The sequence below is a fragment of the Pongo pygmaeus genome, chromosome 1, assembly GCF_028885625.2.
Source record: "Pongo pygmaeus isolate AG05252 chromosome 1, NHGRI_mPonPyg2-v2.0_pri, whole genome shotgun sequence".
Classification (NCBI taxonomy): Eukaryota; Metazoa; Chordata; class Mammalia; order Primates; family Hominidae; genus Pongo; species Pongo pygmaeus.
The window spans coordinates 133270524-133290581 of record NC_072373.2 but is presented as its reverse complement, the minus strand read 5'-3'; the positions used below and the strand labels follow the sequence as shown (position 1 = coordinate 133290581).

The 20058-nt window shown below is 34.7% G+C and overlaps 1 protein-coding gene across 6 annotated transcripts in view; it reads left to right on the top strand.

The window, feature by feature from the left end:
- The window catches only part of PTBP2 (polypyrimidine tract binding protein 2), a 92353-nt gene that overhangs the window by 69480 nt on the left and 2815 nt on the right, over positions 1 to 20058 (top strand). For 4 of the 6 annotated variants that reach the window (XM_054478638.2, XM_054478647.2, XM_063652711.1 and 1 more), the window contains 3 exons: positions 12066 to 12220; positions 13705 to 13738; positions 14152 to 14244. In XM_054478638.2, the coding sequence (XP_054334613.1) occupies positions 12066 to 12220; positions 13705 to 13738; positions 14152 to 14244 (282 nt within the window). The remainder of the gene's footprint in view (positions 1 to 12065; positions 12221 to 13704; positions 13739 to 14151; positions 14245 to 20058) is intronic. The other 2 variants (XM_054478666.2, XM_054478656.2) reach the window with 1 other exon arrangement.

Genomic DNA, 20058 nt, shown 5'->3' with positions numbered 1-20058 from the left:
AAAGAACAGTTTGCTCAGATTCCTTTAACTTTTGAGTGGCCGAGCCCTAGCACTCAAAGCCAGGTAGTCTAGTTTCAAAGTCCGTACTCTTAACTAATAAATAGTGGAATAAAATTAGATTAGCTTGACATTTTAGCCGGTCGTCTTCTCCCCTGTAGAATAGTTATCAAGAATAGTAATATACATATAGTAAAAATGTAAGTCCCATCATTTTAGCTTTCTTTTCTTTTTTTTTTTTTCCACATACTAAGATATTTTTTGTTACCAAGTCCATTCAGTATTTAGCCTGATTATCTTATTGATTAAAAAACCAAAAATGAGTATTGTTCATGCATTGATTCAAAATTGGGTACAAAACGGGTAAATATGTAACATGCAAATAATAAACTCCTTTTTGACAAACAACACATTAAAATTTATGTCAATCTTATTTTTTCAAAATCCTTTTCTATATTTTATTAAGACTAATTATAGCAAATAATAGCCATAAAATTAAAACAAAAACTCATCTGCTGCAGACATATTTGAAAGCTATCCCCCAAGAAAGACCAAAGTTAATCACACATACCTAAACATGCTAGTATTTCCCAGAAATATTAAAAATACATAGATTTTGAAGCACATTGCTGAATGCCATAGTAACACCAAACTAAAAAATACATGTAAATTAAAAATTAATATTTTGTTTTCAACATAAATCAGAAATACTTGGTCAGAGGTCACACGATAATGCCTGTCCTAACTGTCTCATAACTTTGGCTTTCTCATTTCATGTGTTTTAATATCTAAGAAGTAAAAAATAGTTGGAGCATGCCTCTTTATATGTGCAATTTTAAATGATGTTGACTTCTTTGGATTATTGAACTGTCCTCTGCTATAGCTGAATTTTTAAAATGTTAATTTTGAAGTCTTAAAATGTGTCTTTTGGAAAAAACATTGGAAGAGCTAAAGTAGATAGAGTTGTTAATTTAAACTTTTTATTTTTTATTTTTTATTTTTTTTTTGAGATGGAGTCCTGCTCTGTTGCCCGGGCTGGAGTGCAGTGGCGCAGTCTCCGCTCACTACAAGCTCCGCCTCCCGGGTTCACGCCATTCTGCCGCCTCAGGCTCCTGAGTAGCTGGGGCTGCAGGCGCCCTCCACCACGCCCGGCTAATTTTTTTTGTAGTTTTAGTAGAGACGGGCTTTCACCGTGTTAGCCAGGATGGTCTCGATCTCCTGACCTCATGATCTGCCCACCTTGGTCTCCCAAAGTGCTGGGATTACAGGCGTGAGCCACCGTGCCTGGCCTCATTTAAAATTTTTTAACACTGGATACAATTTTTATTTTTGAGTCACAAATTAATTTGAAGCTGTGTCTTTTAGAGAGCTTATTCAACTCTTAATTCCATTATAAGTAATATTTGAATGAATGTGTTTTACATCTGGAATGATTTTTATCATCTGAGTAAAGGAAATATGTTTGATGGTAGTTGGGTACTTTGAAGGTATTACGGGCTACAGATGAGAAAAAAATGTTACTACGTCATTTCATGTTTACATACTGACCAGCATTTTCAATGAAATAACCTTATTACTATAGGACTATAAAATGTTTTCCAAAGGTTTAACTGTCCAGGGCAGATAGTTAAGACTATGTGATCATCCATTAAAAACTTTTCACATAGTCTTGCTTAAATGGATCCATTATGTTTACCCATTATATTGTTCTCAGCTGTAGTTTTAAGGAATTTATTTCATTTATTAATACTTACTTTCCATTACCTTCCCCTTTTCTATGACAGTCTGTTGATGCTTGAAGACCTCTCTTGTATTCATCTTAGAGTTAATATTTTTAAGGCCAAACAGCCTAAATTCTATGGTAATCAACTCCAGCCTTGCATAATGAAAATCTTCTGCATAAAGATAGGTTTCAGTCAAATCCGATTGCAGATTTTATTGAAGAAATTGTGTTTTTAAGAGTTGACAAATATGTATTGTATGGCTAAAACAAAGAAAATACTTCTGTTGCTTCTGCATTTAGTAGAAGAAAAACTATATATGTTTGTAACCAAAGTATAAAATATGATTCTTTCCAGGGGGGTAAAGGTTATGCAGAAGATTTTCACTAGCAGCTCTAAAAGGCTACCCTCAATTAATTGCCGTGAACATTTCATAGCCCTAGAAGGATGTTGGCTCATTTCAGTGTCATCCTGGTTTATTCATTTATTGTATTATTCAGCAGTCATTTTAACACTATGCTAGACACTGCAGGGATTCAGAAGAGTAACAGGGTTTCTGTTCTCATGAAGCTTATCAGAGACAGCAAACATATGAGTTAGATCTAATTGGAGGCAAACTGAAATATATAGTGGAGTTAGTGTGGTTATCAGCACATAAATGAGTGATCCATCAACAAAAGGAGAAATTGGGAGGGTTTTATGGGCCAAAAACAGCGTATACGTCTGTTTTAGGAGTGATGAACATTCAGTTATGTGTGACGAATAGGATAATTGAAAAAATATGAAAGGTAATGATGCCAGAAAGTATTATGGGACAAGATCTTAAAACCAGTGTTATCCAGGGAGTATGAATTTTATATGGGAATTCTTAAACTCCATTACAACTGGAAGATGAGTGTCAGAGTATCTGCGACCATTTGATGATACTATGTACCAAGTTTTAGATGTTTGGCTTTTTTCAGGTTATCAAAGTGGGGGGGATGAGTTAAGAACCATTGCTGTGAAGGATTCATCAACTATTTTTAGGCAGTTGGGTAAAAATGACCAATTTAGTTTTAAGAAACCGACTGTGGTTCCAGAGTATGTTGGAGAAGTGAAAATGGAGACTAGGAATAACAGGTAGGAGATTATTAGTCTAATTAAGATGTAATTATAAATCTAAGCTAGGAACGTAAAATGAGAATGCAAAGTAAGAAACAAATATGGGGAAAATTATATGCAAAAGTAATAGGACTTGGCATCTTACTGATGTGATTGATGATGAGAAAAATGAAGCATGTGGAGGAGTCCACTGGACAGTAGGAAATTTGGCCTAAGACTTGGGCAAGAGTTCTGTGGAGTTGTGAATTCAGAGGCCAGAGATGTGATATTTAAAATTTTTGTTTAAGATTTCCCAGGAATAAGAAAGCAAGAGGATTAAAGCATTGTAATTAAACTTTAAGCAGTGCATATTTATGTTATAGATAAGATAAACAAGAAATCTAGGGATCAAATAAATAGGATTAAAGCATTGTAATTAAACTTTAAGCAGTGCATATTTATGTTATAGATAAGATAAACAAGAAATCTAGGGATCAAATAAATAGGATTAAAATTAGTAGTGATTATTCAGTACAGTAGTTACGTATGATTATTCACAAGAGTGTATAAATCAAATTACAAGGAATTAAGGATATAAATGTGATAAGAAAGTATGCACTGTACTCTTTGAGGAAGTGTGCCATAGAAAGGAAGAAGAAATAGGATGGTAGATCAGAAGTAAAGCAGGACCCAATGGGGGGAATGTTTGCAGTGAGGCAGTATGTATAATCATTTAAAACATGGGCTTGGAGTCCTCTCAGGTTCCATGTTTGTAATGGACATAATGATAATAATCCCTTTCATTTAAGGCTGTTGTGAGGATTAAATGTGTTAATGTGCAAAGAACTTTGCACAGAGCCTGGCATATAATAAATGCTTGCTACCTATTAACTAGTATTTGTTTCTAAGGCTAGTTTAAGTCCTAGAATTGATTGTAAGGATTAGATCAGGAGTATAGTGGACATGTTGGGATTTAAATACAGAGATGCTTTTTAGGACCATTGTTAGAACCAGAATAGATTTTTTATCAAGTTCACACAGAAATGTGGGTGCATTGGCTGGGCATGGTGGCTCACACCTGCAATCCCAGCACTTGGGAAGGCTGGGGCAGGAGAACTGCTTGGGGCCAAGATTTTGAGACTAGCCTGGGCAACATAGTAAGACCCCATCTCCACCAAAAAAAAAAAAAAAAAAAAAAAAGTAGGTGCAGAGCTGGAAGCAGAACCAAAATCATCGGTGTTACAGTGATTATTCTTTCCTGTCACTATTACATGTCTTTATGAAGCAAGGGAGAAAGAAGAACAGATGAAAGAAGTGAGGATTTTGAAGTTGGTTGAAAAATTTGATTGAATTCTGATCTGAAAATTATAAGGCACTTGTTTAACAAGTTGAAAGTAGGAAAGTAGACTTAAGACTCTACTAGATTTGGGGAAACTCTCAAAAATGGACTGGAAATTCAGCTAAAAGTGGATAACAAAATATTTCTAGAATTAGCATTTGTGGGGTGTGTGTGTTTTCACTCTAATATTTGTCAAGCCCAGATGAAAGCATAGACAGAATGTAAGACTGGATTTATCTAAGTCTGGAATTGTGTAACATTAAAGGAATAGTAGCAAATGAGCAGAGTTTTGGCTGAAGCTTAGACTGTATGGTAAAGTCAAGTCAAGGGAGAATAGAAAGGGGGTCACCATAAAGGTCAAAAGTGGGTTTAGTGGTTGTGTGGGAATAGGGGGATCAAGAAAAGAATGAAGTTAGGAAAGGAGACATAAGTGTTGAATGACCATTACAAAAAGAGAGAGGAAAGAAAAATGAAGATGTATCAAAAGAAGTTGCTAATATGGATGGCAAAGTAGATGTTTTTAAGAAATCATGAGACCAGAGTCTTGGAAAAGTCATAGGATGATGCAGGGAATGGAGAAGAAGGAAATAAAGCCAGGTGCTGAAGTCTTTAAGTAATGGGAGGAGATGTTCCAGTAACCCAGTGGCTATTTTGATGGGAAAGAGTGTGGTATGATTGGGTGGCATTGACATCGGAAGCCATCCTCATCGATGGTGGAACAGCAGTTTGAAAGTAACATTGTGCGGTGAGGTAGAGTGGTGCATGATGCATCCTTTTTCTTTCCTTCGGAGAAAAGTTGATGGAGACCAAAAATGACTTTTTGAGGGGATTGTAGAAGTTTCATTAGAAGAAAAGTAAGTTTTTAATTAAAAAGTTAATCTGAGGAACAGGTAGAATAAAAGTGTAGTTGTTAGTGGTAGAAGAGAATGGATTCCATAGGGCAAAATAAGAATTCAAGGGAAGGTTGGTGGAAGAGGAGAGGATTGAATTGTTTCAAGAAAGAATATCAGTTGTCATCCTTATGAAAAGTAAAATTTTTATTTTCAAATCAGGAAATAAAATGTAAAATGTGCCTTCCAGACCCCTTGGTGTACATGGGAGATTGGTTCTAGGACACACACAGTCCCACCCCCCACCCCCTGCCCCCATACACCCCCTGGATACTCAAATCCGCTGATGCTCAAGTTCCTTGTATAAAATGGTATAGTGTTTGCTTCTGACCTATACACAACCTCTTATATGTACTTTAAATCATCTCTAGATTACTTATATTACCCAGTACAATATAAACGTTATATAAATGGTTGTTATATTGTATTGTTTAGGGAATAATCACAAGAACAACTTTGTATACATTTGCAGTACACCATTGTTTTCCCCCCAAATATTTTTGATCCAAGGTTGGTTGAATCGGAACCCAGAGATACAGAGGGCTGACCATACTTTTAAGAATTAGAATTAGCTGGGTGTGGTGGTGGGTGCGTGTAGGGAGGCTGACGCAGGAGAATGGCGTGAACCCGGGAGGTGGAGCTTGCAGTGAGCCGAGATCATGCCACTGCACTCCAGCCTGGGCGACAGAGCGAGACTCTGTCTCAAAAAAAAAAAATACAAACAATTAGAAGGGGCTGTCAGGCATGGTGGCTCATGCCTGTAATCCCAGCACTTTGGGAGTCTGAGGTGGGCATATCACTTGAGGTCAGGAGTTCAAAACCAGCCTGGCCAACATGGTGAAACACTGTCTCTACTAAAAATACAAATATTAGCCACGTGTGGTGGTGGGCGCCTGTAATCTTAGCTACTCAGGAGGCTGAGTCAGAAGAATTGCTTGAACCCAGGAGGTGGAGGTTGCAGTGAGCTGAGATCATGCCATTGCACTCCAGCCTGCGTGACAGAGTGAAACTCCATCTCAAAAAAAGAATTTGGAGTCCCACCACTAATGCTCTTCTGTTCTGTAGTACACAAGGCTAATAACTACCAGGTGTTGTGAACAGGGAAAAGAAGTAAGACCAAAAGAAATCATAAATTACTTTGGATGGAACTTTTAGAATGGAAGATGGAGGGATAAATTTGACATTCTTCAAAATCATAAACTCTCACAAGTAAGGGGAACCTAAGGAGACAAGATGATTAAATGTAATAGGAGATACTGGAACAACAAAAAAGGGACATTAGATGCAATTTGAGGAAATCTGATAAAGAATGGACTTTTGTTAATTTATTGATATTGGCTGATTAATTGCAACAACTAATAAATTGCAATACCATACTAATGTATGATGCTAATAATGGGGGAACTGGGGTTTCCAGGTTATATAAGAACTTTGTAATGTCTTAAATTTGTTTGTAAATCTAAACCTTTTAAAATAGCTAAAAATTATAGATACAATTTCTAAATGATTTAATTAACAAAACCAGTTTAATTCTTCAGTTGAAATGAGCAAGGTTAGGGATACCTGTGTGTTTCAGTGTAATATCTGAAAGGAAAAGAATAGATACATAATTTATATCACTTCTCTCTGGACTTAGGGTCTCTTGTCATATACATGACTGGGCATCCATCAGCTTCAGTGGAGGAAACGTTAGGAATAATAGTGTCAGAACTAACATGAGAATTTTAGGAGATTACTGAGTCACGCAAAATGTCTGGGTGACCCAGCTGATGAGGGCCATTTCACATGAAAAGATTCCTGCAACACCTTCTTTTCTTCAGCACGTGATCGTTTATGAAGCTCTTTTACATTGTTTTATCTTTATAGCAACCCTCAGAGTAGATCAAGCTTTTTTTTTTTTTTTTTTTTTTTTTTTTTTGAGACGGAGTCTCACTCTGTCGCCCAGGCTGGAGTGCAGTGGTGCGATCTCGGCAAACTCAGCCTCCTGGGTTCATGCCATTCTCCTGCCTCAGCCTCCCGAGTAGCTGGGACTACTGGCGCCTGCCACCACACCCAGCTAATTTTTTTGTATATTTAGTAGAGATGGGGTTTCATTATGTTAGCCAGGATGGTCTCGATCTCCTGACTTCGTGATAGATGAAGTATTTTTATCTCTCCTCATCAACATGTGTAAACAGTTTTTTCCTCACGTATCTGCTGCCTTAGCTAAAGATGCAAATCATTAAAGTTAAAATTATAATTTCTGTAGCTAAAAGTAATCTGTTAGAGCCAGTGTATACAATACGTGTAATATGCTTTCTGCAACTTTCTCAAAGGGCCCATGGTGAGTTTATTGTTCTCTCATTTAGCTGGGAGTTAAGAACAGAATTATTTTCTAGAATGTATTAATTATGATATAAATAATGCATCATGAAATATTTTGTAGGTTTTTATATTTTTATTGCAGCAGACAGCATTTAGATTAAACCTAAAAATACCTGATTGACAAAGTAATTTTTCAGACAAAAGTATATTGAGGGAAATTGGAGAATCTTCAGAGGCTTTAAAAGTCCAGGAAAATCTTAGACTACTCCAGTGATTTAGAACTGTGTAAAGATAGCCTAAGTAGTTTTTCTAAGTTATCAGCCGAGGGGAGGAAATAATGAAAGAGAAATACATACGAGTGGCATTAAGGACAGGTGGTGGCTCTTCTTACCTATTAAAGCATTCTGACACCATACTGTGAACTGTGTAAAAGGAAGGATCATTGGACATAATAGATTATCTGACAAGGTGGCCCAGAATGGTGGAAGTAAATCGACAAGTGAGGAGACTGAATTAGCATTCAGACAGTGGGGACCTCACACCTTGCATTCCCTTTTTTGGTAAGATTTTTATTACCTCCTTAGAAAGAGGTAAATTCATCTATTTTGAGCCCAAATTTTTCTCTCTAGAAGATTGGTAGTCTTATTTTTACTAAAGTACAAGATTGTTTAGTAAAAGGTAGCATTCTCTGGCTTTTTTTTGTGTGTGTGTGTTTCAGATCTATCACACTAAAAAGGGCTTTAGGCCAGGTGTTGTGGCTCACACCTGTAATCCCAGCACTTTGAGAAGTCAAGGTGGGAGGATTGCTTGAGGCCAGCAGTTTGAGACCAGCCTGAGCAACATAGTGAGATCTCAGTCTCTACTAAAAATAAAAATTTAGCCATGCGTGGTGGCATATGCCTGTAGTCTCAGCTACTTAGTAGGCTGAGGTGGGAGGATTGCCTGAGCCCAGAAGATAGAAACTGCAGTGAGCCATGATCATGCCACTGCACTCTAGCCTGGGTGACAGAGCGAACCTTGTCTCAAAAAATAAAGGGTGGGGAAGCTTTAGCCTAGACTTTTAATTCTCAATTACCATTATAAATTTATTTTAATTATTAACTAATTACTTTAATTCTCAATTACTGTTTTTCCATGATAAGGCTTGATGTTCTAAACAGTATTATACCACCAAGTTATCTCTACTGGAAAACCCAGATTTCAAGAAAAAAAAATGTATTTTGAAAACAATTATGTCTTAAATATTTAAAATTCTCTTTAACATGTTTTTAACCATCTTTAAATTTTTTTGGTAAGTAATTTTCATTAGATTGTTTAAATGTATAGTGGCACGGTAGGGTTGTATCTCAAGATATGAAGCAGTTTTTCATAAAAATAAAGTATTAACCTTAGGCTGGTATGTTTAGATCAATACTGAATTTAAATAGATTGATAATTTTTTAATATATTTTATGAATTTATAATTTTTCCTGAGATTTCAAGAGGGAAAAATGAGTAGGAGATGACGGAGAGCTGTAAAATTTGGGAGTGTCAATTAACTCAGCATTCTTTTAAAAAATATATGTCATATATTACAGCATTTTTTTTTGAAGTGAGGAAATGTATCTTTTAAATTCCTTAGTAATTTTTGAGCACTCCATATGTACAAAGCATGTGAATATTTGGTAGCATTTTACAAATGTCCAGAGATTTGTGAGAGTTCCTGAGATCCTCATAGGGGGCCCACAAAGTTAATATTACTTTTCATGGTAATACTAAAGTGTATTTTGCCTTTTTTTACTTTTTGTCTTAATAGCATACAGTGGTATTACTCTGAAGGCTAATAGTATGTGTGTTTGTGTGCTTTAAAAAGTTCATGGTTTTGGCCAGGTGCAGTGGCTCAGACCTGTAATCCCAGCACTTTGGGAGGCTGAGGCGGGCGGATCACCTGAGGTCAGGAGTTCAAGACCAGCCTGGCCAACATGGTGAAACCCCATCTCTACTAAAAATACAAAAATCAGCCAGGCATGGTGGCGGGTGCCTGTAGTCTCAGCTACTCGAGATGCTGAGGCAGGAGAATCACTTGAAGCCAGGAGGTGGAGGTTGCAGTGAGCCAAAATCTTGCCATTACACTCCAGCCTGGGGGACAATAGCGAGACTCCGTGTCAAAAAAAAAAAAAAAAAAAAGTTCTTGGTTTTAATTTCGGAAATGACAACCATTAATAGAACCCACATTAACAAAAATTCCTTGTGATTCTCCATAGTTTTAAGACTATAAAGGGGGCCTGAGACCAAAAAGTTTGAGAACTTTTTCACTGTTTAAGACAATTATAGTTAAATAAGCAGGAGATACAGAGTATTTTAATTAACAGTAAATGGTTATAAGAGTCAAGAGATGTACAGAGAAAATGCTAGTGATTAGATTTTTTAGATTATTTTAATTTTGGTAACTAATTATAATTCCTCAGTTAAGATTTTTTGGCTTAGTGGACCCTTAGAATTACTTCTTCCTGTTAGAATTAAAAGTGAAACCAGAAATTAAAGTGATTTAATTTTTTTATTATGGCAAAGATCTAGTCCAAATATCTTTGATGGACTTCTTAAAAACAGACTTTTTATTGTTAAAAAGGGAATTTGAGGCTTGGTACTGAACTTCCTCTGCATGCCATATTGAAGTTGGTCGTTTTTTGTTTGTTTGCCATCAGTTGGATCTCATACAGACTATGGAATTTAATAGAATTTGTAAGATACCGTTTTTTCTAAAAGGTAGCTAACTAAAGGCAGGAAAATAGGAGAATGATGCAACAATATAATGACTATATCTGGAGTTTCTGCTACTAATAAATAATTGTATTGTCAACTTTAGTTGAATATTCTGTGCATTCAATCAGAGCTATCTGAAAATACTGACGAATAGTATTACAGTGTAGGGAGGTCACTTCTCAAGACTGCAAGAAAAAAATTGTGTGTAGGAATGCATGCCTAGGAATTAGGAATGTATACTTGACAACAAGTGAACATATCCATTTAATGTTAAATGAGAACAACTTATGGGGAGGATAGTGAGAGGTATAGTATTTAACATGGAAAAGTTAGTAATATAGTAGAATATTTGGTTGAAAAGATTCACATTGGTGTATTCAAAGACACACTGAAGACTACTGTGCATTAGTAAGTATTAAACATGAGAATTCTTAATTTTAAAATTGGATCCTAATTTCTGAGATTTACTTTAAGAATAAAAGGGGATGAAATGAGATTGGCCATGAGTTGATCATTGTTAAAGTTGGGTGATGGCTACATAGAGGTGCATTATTTTAGTCTCTTTACTTTTGTATATGTTGGAAATCTTCCAAAACAAAATGTATAGCCATAAAAAAAGGGTGCAAAGTAAGAAAAAAAAGGAGAGCCTTAAAAAAAGGTACAGGCAAAAAGCTGTGAAAAGAAACTGATCAAGAGCAAGAGTATTAAATGAGAAACATGCCACTGACAGAGTTCTCAGAAGAGATAAAGGCTGAATTAAAAAGAGATGGAGGGGAAAGTTTTATAAGTCAAAAACTTAGGTTAAGGATTGTGAATATTAAAGAGCACTTCAGACTGCCAATGAAAGGTCATAGTAGTTTCTATAAAGTAAAAAGATCAAAAACTTGACTTAAAAGAGTAAGAGCTCTAAAACCAAAGGTAACAGCAGATTCTTATGAAATGCACCAGAAAGCTGGAAAGAAAGAAGAAATAAAATGTGAACTTATGGAACAAGTGTGGTAAGGGCCTGTTCTACCCAGGTATGTTATGAAATCAAATTCATTTAGTTTGGGTGTTTGTTCCTTTATGTTGGGAAGGTAAAAAAGAACATATAATTCATTTCTTGAGGGAACCAGTATTTATGAGAAATAAGCTGGGTGTGTAAGAATTTAAAGGACGAAAGTATTCCAAGTTGATTGGTAATTGAAAAGTAGATGAAGGGTGCTAACAAAAGGAAATTCTGTCTAGAATAAATGACTGAAAATATGGTGACTTAAAGATAGTAGGACAGCAATAAGACTGGAAACTAGAACAATAAGAAGGAAATGATAACATAGATTGGGAAAGGATAGGAAAATACTGAAACAAAATCTGTGTTGTATTTTGATGGTTTCTTGTTCTTTCAACTGGGAGAGTGTTGTGTTGAAGGAACTTGTATTCATTATAATTACTTGAGTGTATAATTAAGGCAAGCACATTTTGCTAAGATTTTCTTTATTTGCATGAATTAAATAATGCTGTTCAGAGTGACTTGTCTCTAGGAGCTGAAAGACTACTACCTTTGTTTCATAAGCTGTAATTATTTGATTTCAAGTGTGAGTTTATGAAGAAGATAGCACTTGCAGAAAAAAGTGAATTACCATTATGTCGAAACTGATACTTCTTTACATTTGGCCTTTTACTGTAAATCATGGAAGTGAATTTTCCAAGCCTGTGACTTGGAATTATATTCTTCATGCTTTGTTTGCTTTTCCAGAGGAAATAGAGTATTATATATTTGATATTTTAACATAATACAGGTATGTACTTTAGTTCAAATAATTAATGGTTTTGTTGAAATCAATTATTTTTCTCTACTACACATCAGCAAACAATTTTTCTAAACACTATAAAAATTAACTTTCAGGAACCATTTGGAATGGTCAGCCGTAAGCCATGCAGCCATCGTGCTTAAATTGGTTTTTGTAAACGACTTGTGTGTGTTTCGTAAAATATGCTTTATTTTAAAATTAGGGCTTCCTGTTGCAGCTGTTCCAGGAGCTCTGAGTCCTTTGGCTATTCCAAATGCTGCTGCAGCAGCTGCTGCAGCTGCTGCTGGCCGAGTGGGTATGCCTGGAGTCTCAGCTGGTGGCAATACAGTCCTGTTGGTTAGCAATTTAAATGAAGAGGTTAGTAAAATAATCTCTAATGTTTATTCTTTAACTTCATTTCATTCGTGAAAGTTTTTCATGTTTATTTCATTTTGCACTTGCCTTTCTTTTTATGTACATTCATTAGTCAAAGTATTTTCTGTATGTTTCTGCTTCTGAATAAAATCTACATATTGTTTAGGTAATACTTTATTTCCTTAAACAGTCATGTCTCTTTATATCTATATCTATATATGTATATTTTTTAACCTAACCTATTTTTCCTAAGAAAAATATGGTGAAGTACTGTAGTTTGGCTTATCTTTTTGTTGTTCTCAAAGTCAAATGTGATCTAATTTGCAAATTTAACTGTAAAACAATTTTGCTCTTTGCCTTTTCTAATTATTTGCTTGTTCATTTCATGCTTATATGTCATTGCATTTTTTTTAAATCTTATTTTATGTGAACTACTCTAATACATTTTTCTTTGAAGGTTCTTCCAAAGATCTTGACGAGGCACTCTTCCAGTCTTTCTTAGTAATTTTTTCTTTGCAGTTATTAGTCATTGTCTTCTAAAAATATTTTTTAACTTTATTCCCCCAACCCTTCCTTCCTTACCACCTCCCCCTACCCACCCAGTTAAATAAAATTTATTGCTAAGTTATTTTCTTTAGTTGTACATTTTATGTCTGGTATATTTTATTTTGAATGCTATGAAAGCTGGTATGAAATGTGGGAAGCTCAGTGTATCAGTTTATGATGTCTAATTTGAATATTTGTTTCATTTTTAATTGGCCTCTGTTAATATGAACATTAGCTTATTTTATCCATTTAATACTATTATCATTCACAGTTCTGCATGCTAAAATGTTTGAATCAGAGTGCCTTTGTTTTTATTTTAAGACTTTTGCCTGCATTTCATAACCAGCCATGCTTATGCAGTTAAAGTTCAAAGTTTAAAATTCCTATGCATGCTTTCCTTCCCTATGTTGAGATGAAATGCTGTAATTTACTCTTTGATATAGATGTACTTTACCCATATTTGTCTTGGATGACTACATTTTACTCAGTTTTTCTTATACAGTACATAAACCAACCATTTTCTGACCAAATTCCTGCATTTCCTATGTACTGACCTATATTTTATTTTGTTTTTGTTCCCCAATTCCTTATTTTTTTCTTCTGCATTGCTGTTTCCCTTCCCCATTTCATCCTTTTCCCTGTGTGTTCACCTTCCCTTTCCTTGTCTTTTCCCAAATGCCCATTCCCTTCCCTGTCTTATCCTTTATTTTCCTTGTCCTTGTCTTCATTCCCTGTCTCCATTCCCTATGTTCATGCTTCTGTGCTTGAACAAATGTTCCTCGGACCAACTTGCCCCAATTAACCGCCTTGAACCATGATCCATGACCACCTCACCATTCTGCGGGAACCACCCTTCGTTATGGATGATCTGTTCATCTCCGCTCTTCCTCGACTCTTCTCTCTTCTTGTCTTACGCTGCTTGCTCTTCTCTCCTTCTAAAGATGGTTACGCCCCAAAGTCTGTTTACCCTCTTCGGTATGTTATTGTTAGCACTATACTTTTATTATTGATTTGATTTTTGTTTCACCTTAATTCTTATTTGTAGCTAGCACTTTGGCTTAAAGTTGAATAGTAAATCTTTTGCTATTTTTCTTTGCTATTTAAAACTCTCCATAGACACAAAATTTGTTTTAATGCATGCTAATTTATTTTGCATGGTCTTTAATTTAATATCATTCACATAGCTTTGAGGGTTTATCAAAAATTATTCTTTTCAAAATTCACTGTTCAAAATCTTGATCTTCTTTATTCATTTGTGAGAATGATGAGATTGAGTGATCATGTTGATGTCTGAATGTTTCATTGATATGTCAGAAAGATAATCTTTAGGTGACTTTCACGTAAAATTAATTCCATTTTTGGATTACCTCTCTGTGGCTCCAAAAAAGGTGTTTATGGAGATGTGCAGCGTGTGAAGATTTTGTACAATAAGAAAGACAGCGCTCTAATACAGATGGCTGATGGAAACCAATCACAACTTGGTAAGATTAAACTATATTTTATCTATACATCTTCACTTCTGCTTTCAAATGCATAATGTGAATCTGCGAATAAAAATAAACTCCTTTACATCAGTAAAAAATTATTTATTTTAATGGCCAGGGCTCAAAATGTCATTTTAATGTGAATAGTTGTATGTGATGAACATATTTGTATTTTTCTGCTATCCTCCTACTGTTTTTCAAATCCACTCGTAATAGGAAAAGATTTTAGCTTCAAAATTGTAATAATAGTTTTACATGAGAATATATCATTTATATTGAAGATTCATAGTGATTTTTATTCTAGCTACTCCTTGTTAATAGAGGCTAACTGTTCATATATTCCATAGAATCCTTCTTAATGCCATGTTATTTTAATTCTTCTAAAGTCTTGCGATACCAGGTTCTTACAAAATGAAAAGCTTGTGCTAAAAACACTGTTGTTAATCCCTTTGGGAATCTTAAAAGGTACTTTAGTCAAGTTACACTTTGTATCATTACTTAAATAAGTAATTGATTATTTTAATTAAACTTATGTCATTTGACTTCATACATAGTCGAATACATAAATCTAGAACACACCTGCACATTCACACCAGTGATTGACTGTAAATGCCAGGATGTTCTTACAGTTCTGTTCATTGAGATTCAGGGATAATGGTGCCTCAGACTGATTGTATTCACATTGTTAATTTGTAAATTTGCCATTTTTGATGTAAGGACGAGTGTATTTTTGCTCAGAGATGAACAACTTGCTATACTAGACCAATTTTGGCCTTTGACATCACATAGAAAATTTTGAATTTCAAACACATAATAGGTTTGAATTTTAGTGTTTCTTGGCAATAGTCTTAGCAACTCAGATGAGGTATAAAACTATCCATCTGGCTGTCCATTTTTAAAATGGTGGTATGTGTCTTAAAGAGATATGAAAGTGCTGATTATGTCAAGATACTTAGTACATATTTTCCTCTTTCTCTGTGTGCACTTCTGTACTCTGGTTGGAATAGTCATTGCTGTTGCTTTCATATATGTTGTAAGTAGCACTTAACAGTACTTCATAATAGGAGTGTTCTCAAATATGTCATTTTTTTCCCTAATTGTTTGAGGTATGGGTGGCATTGTGTCATTTAAATAAGGAGTGCATAGTCTTTATGGTTGATAATTACCTGTGGTAGAATTACCTCAGATCTTCCAGATAGATTTTGTTTTATGTAGACTGTTTTAAGTAATATTTTAATTTTTTGCCATACTTGTAGTCTGCTTGGGCTGCTGTAACCAAAATACCATAGACTGAGTAGATGAAACAACAAAAATGTATTTCTTCAAAGTTTTGAGAAATAAAACTTTGGGGTCTAGAAGTCCCAGATGAAACTGCTAGCAAATTGTTTCTGGTGAGGTCTTTCTTGGCTTGCAGCCAACTGTCTTCCCCATGTGTCCTCATGTGGCCTTTCCACTGTGCAAGTGCATGAAGAGTCTCTTCCCCTTATAAGGATACTAGTCCTGTTGAATCAGGGCTCTACCCTTAATGACCACATTTAACCTTAATTACCTCCTTAAAGGTCCTGTTTTTAAGTACAGTTATATTGGGGGTTAGTACTTAAACATATAAATTTGGGGAGGACACAATTCAGTTAATAGTACTTAAATTTGTAAATCATTTATCCCCAATTTTATAAGATATTGTCACTAAAGTTTTGACTTGCTAGTAGGGCTTATAATTTTTGGACTATCTGTAGTGGTAAATAATTCATCGTTTCTCATTGCTGCTAGGTAGATTCTGCTTTCTTGAACTGTGTGACCATAAAAATACGTACTGACACCATCACTTCCTTTAAAACACACACACACACACACACACACACACACTCCCACACAAAACTCTATGGTGTACTATTGAGAACAAATAAATGAGGCCAAAACATTTTTTTTGTTTCTGTACTCTATTCTTATTCTTTTTGGTTTTCAAGGGGACTCTGTGAGTATTCATTGCTTTGTGTTATAGGCAGTTGTCTTTATGCTTAAGAGGTAACATGGGAAAAATAAATGACAAGGAAAATCAAGAGATACTCAGTAATGTTTAAATGTGAATGGAATTGTAAATCTTACAGGCCATGTTAAATTGTTTCAGACCAGAGTTTTAAAATTTGCAAACATGAAGATGTTTTCAAAGATTAATACTCTTAGAATTATTCTTAGAGTATTATTGGGTAATAATACTGTATAATTTGTAAATTCTCATCTTTAAAAGTAGTATATTGATCTCCAAAGATTAAAATAAATTCTAACAAAATGCCAAATAGTTTATTCATAGTAAAATAATTTAGTTTCTCCAGTTCATGTTTCAAGAACTATTTTTTTAAATGCCTGCTTTTAATATATAGCCGCCGTCTCAAAAGTAAACAGTTCTTGTTTATAATAAGCCTGTGCTTTACAAAATTACATCAAAATGTTCTGTAAAGTGAGTGGAAATCATTCTGGTGTTATGATATTTGAACAATTTTTGTATATATTGGTTTTCACTTCCACTGTTATGGAGTAATGAGTAATTGCCACACTTTGGGGTATTGCTGTTTTCATAAAAGAGACATCTAATCCTCCAAAACAAAACAAGGGAAAGAGAGGGAGACAGCAAATTATATGGAGAAAAATAGGGAAAAATTAAAAATCATGGTAGAATCAAATTCTGATGCATCAGTAATAGTGAAAAATGTAAAGGAATAAATTTGTCAACTAAAAAGATTGTCAAACTTGGTATTTAAAAAGTTACCTATATACTTTTTACGAGGGACATGTAAAGCAGAAGGATATGAAAGATTGAAAGGAAAAGGATGTAAAGAGATACTAATATACTGGGCAGATAGTAAGCAAAACAAAATTTAAATACCTTTATTAACTTAAGACAGAGAATTGATAAAAGGATTTAGTTCACTAGAAAGATATAACAGTTTATGTATATGTGTGCCTAGTGAAATAGCCTCAAAATATATAAATAATAAGTGGATAGAACTACAGGTAGACTTGAGCAAATCTATTATAGTGGTGGATTTCAATTCACCTTTCTGAATTACATGTCAAACTGACCAAAAAAAGACAAAATCAACAAAGATACAAATGATACAATACAATTACCTTAACAGAATTATGTGTCTAAGTTACGCATCCAACACAATTTTTAAACGCATATGGAACATTTTTGAAATATCAGTCACATACTAAACCATAAAGCAAGCTTCAGCTAATTTCAAAGAGTAGCATACAGACCTCATTCTCTATTGCACAAGTAAGTTAGAATTAATAACAAAAAGATGCATATAAAATCTGTATCCTGAGATTTAAAAATAAGTCTCAGTATTGCATGAGTCAAAAGTTTGTTTTTGAGACAGTGTCTTGCTCTGTCCCCCAGGGTGGAGTGCAGTGGTGCTATTGTGGCTCACTGCAGCCTCGACCTCCCAGGCTTAAGCAATCCTTGCACTTAAGCCTCCCAAGTAGCTAGGACTAAAAGCATGCACCACCTGCCCGGCTAATTTATTATTATTATTTTTTTTTTGTAGAGATGAGTTCTGTGTTGCCCAGACAGAAGTTATTTTAATGGGAATATTAAAAAAATTAAGCGATAAAGTACTATATACAAATTTAGATATATGTGGTACAGTGAAAGAGATGTCTTGATGGGAAGTTTTAACTTTAAGAATAACAGTGTTACCCCCAGGGAAGGAGATATTAAAGACAAGACTAGAAATCAGTGGTATAAAAGACAGTTGAGAGAAAAAAACATGCCACAAGTTGGGTTCTTTGAAAAGACTAAAAAATAGACAAACATCTAAAGGTTGATTAAAAAATGAGAGTGGTAACACAAAAAAGTATTTTTTGAATTATAAAGGGGAGAACCATTGATAAAGCTCCAGTTTCCACATCATATAAACACCACCTATGTCTGTAAATTTCTTGAGGTATTTTAAAATTTCTATTATTCATTAATATCTCCTTCATAGATGGATTAAGGGAAAGGTAAAAAATTATATTCAATCAAAAATGCCATTTCAATTGTGAAACATTGACTTTTTCCTTCTTTATTATTGCCTTGTCCATTTATGCCATATTTCTTGGAATAGGAGACTTCAAAGTGTAAGATTCACATTGTTTAAAATTTTATTCATTTAAAGTTAGTAATTCAGGTAGTTTCCTTCTGCTCTGTTTACTCATTGTGTACTTTCAGTTTTTGACAAAGCTTCTGTTTTCTTTTTTAGTTAAATATTTTGGTATTCTAATTATCCTCCCCCTTCCCCTTTAGATCACTTCAGATCCTATTGTCAGCAATCAGCTGGCTAGAATTCTCTCGTTACCTGGCTACTTGCTGAGGTAGCTGTTTGGTTATTTTGCTTTATTTTAATCCCATTCCTCTATATCACTCATCTGTTCTGTATGCAATTACTATGCCTGGGACTTTTTATTTTCTTATTCCTTCCCTCCATTATCTCAAAGCTCTGCTGTTTGTGCTGTCTTTTTATTTAGACAGCTTTTTTTCTGACAACCTTAAGTCTACTTATTTATATCACTTTATTTCTCAAACTCACACTTAATAACACATTTTGTCTGAGGTAGTTTATCTAAACAAAAGTTTGTTCACTTAAAACAGTTATAGAACTTTAAAATTTTATAATTCATTGGGTTTTATTGTAAAAGGATTTTATGTACTGTCACTGTAGATAATTGGTTTTACAGGTGTAAGCGTAAATTTGCAAGTATATGAAATTAAGTATGTGAAATGCAGTGTGAGAAACAAATGAGAAAATTCAGGCTTGTGAGAAGATTGTTTTGGTTTTTTTTTCTGTGCTTAGCCTTGGCGAAAAATCTGCGAAAACTTAAAGTGTATAACACTGGAGTGACAATCAGGAAGACTAGACTCTTTTTTTTTTTAAAACAAATTAGGGAAGTAAGTTCAATGGCTAGTGGTTATCATAAGAAAAATTTAAGGAAGTTACAGGTAAAATAAGAATTTAATTCTGAATGGTACCTCATATTTTGACAGCATTATCCTTTTCAGATCTGTTTTATATTTAATTGGTTTATTATACATGTAAGTATGATGAGATTCGTGGATTTAACCAGTTCTTTGTCTGTGTCAAAATGTATACTGTAGTATACTTTTTATATTAGAAACTCTTTGAAAGTGGATGTTCTATTCTCAATTTCCTGATCTTCTGCATTGTCTTTATCTGTAACTCTACTGTTTTTTGTTTGTTTGTTTTTGTTTTTGTTTTTGTTTTGAGACAGAGTCTCGCTCTGTCACCCAGGCTGGAGTGCACTGTGGCACCATCTCAGCTCACTGTAACCTCCACCTCCTGGGTTCAAGCAATTCTTCTGCCTCAGCCTCCTGAGTAGCTGGGACCACAGGCACAAGCCACCACGCCCAGCTAATTTTTGTATTTTTAGTAGAGACGGCGTGTCACCATATTGGCCAGGCTGGTCTCGAACTCCTAGACCTTGTGATCCACCCACCTCAGCCTCCCAAGGTGCTGGAAATCCAGGCGTGAGCCAACGCACCCGGCATCTACTATTAATACTTTAATGTTTTTATCTAGTTGATTATAGTCATTTAGACCTTCAGTTTAGCCAAAGTGCATGGCATATTAGAAATGGTCTTTTTTAGTTATTTTGACTGGTGAATAAAACATATAACTGTTTGTAGCATCACACCAGTTCGATTAGTTTAAAAATGATCCAGCAGCTATGTCAAGAAATAGTCATGTAATGTTCTGTTTTCACACACTGCACTATGTTCTGGGGTAGAGACAAAGTTTTGGATTTTGG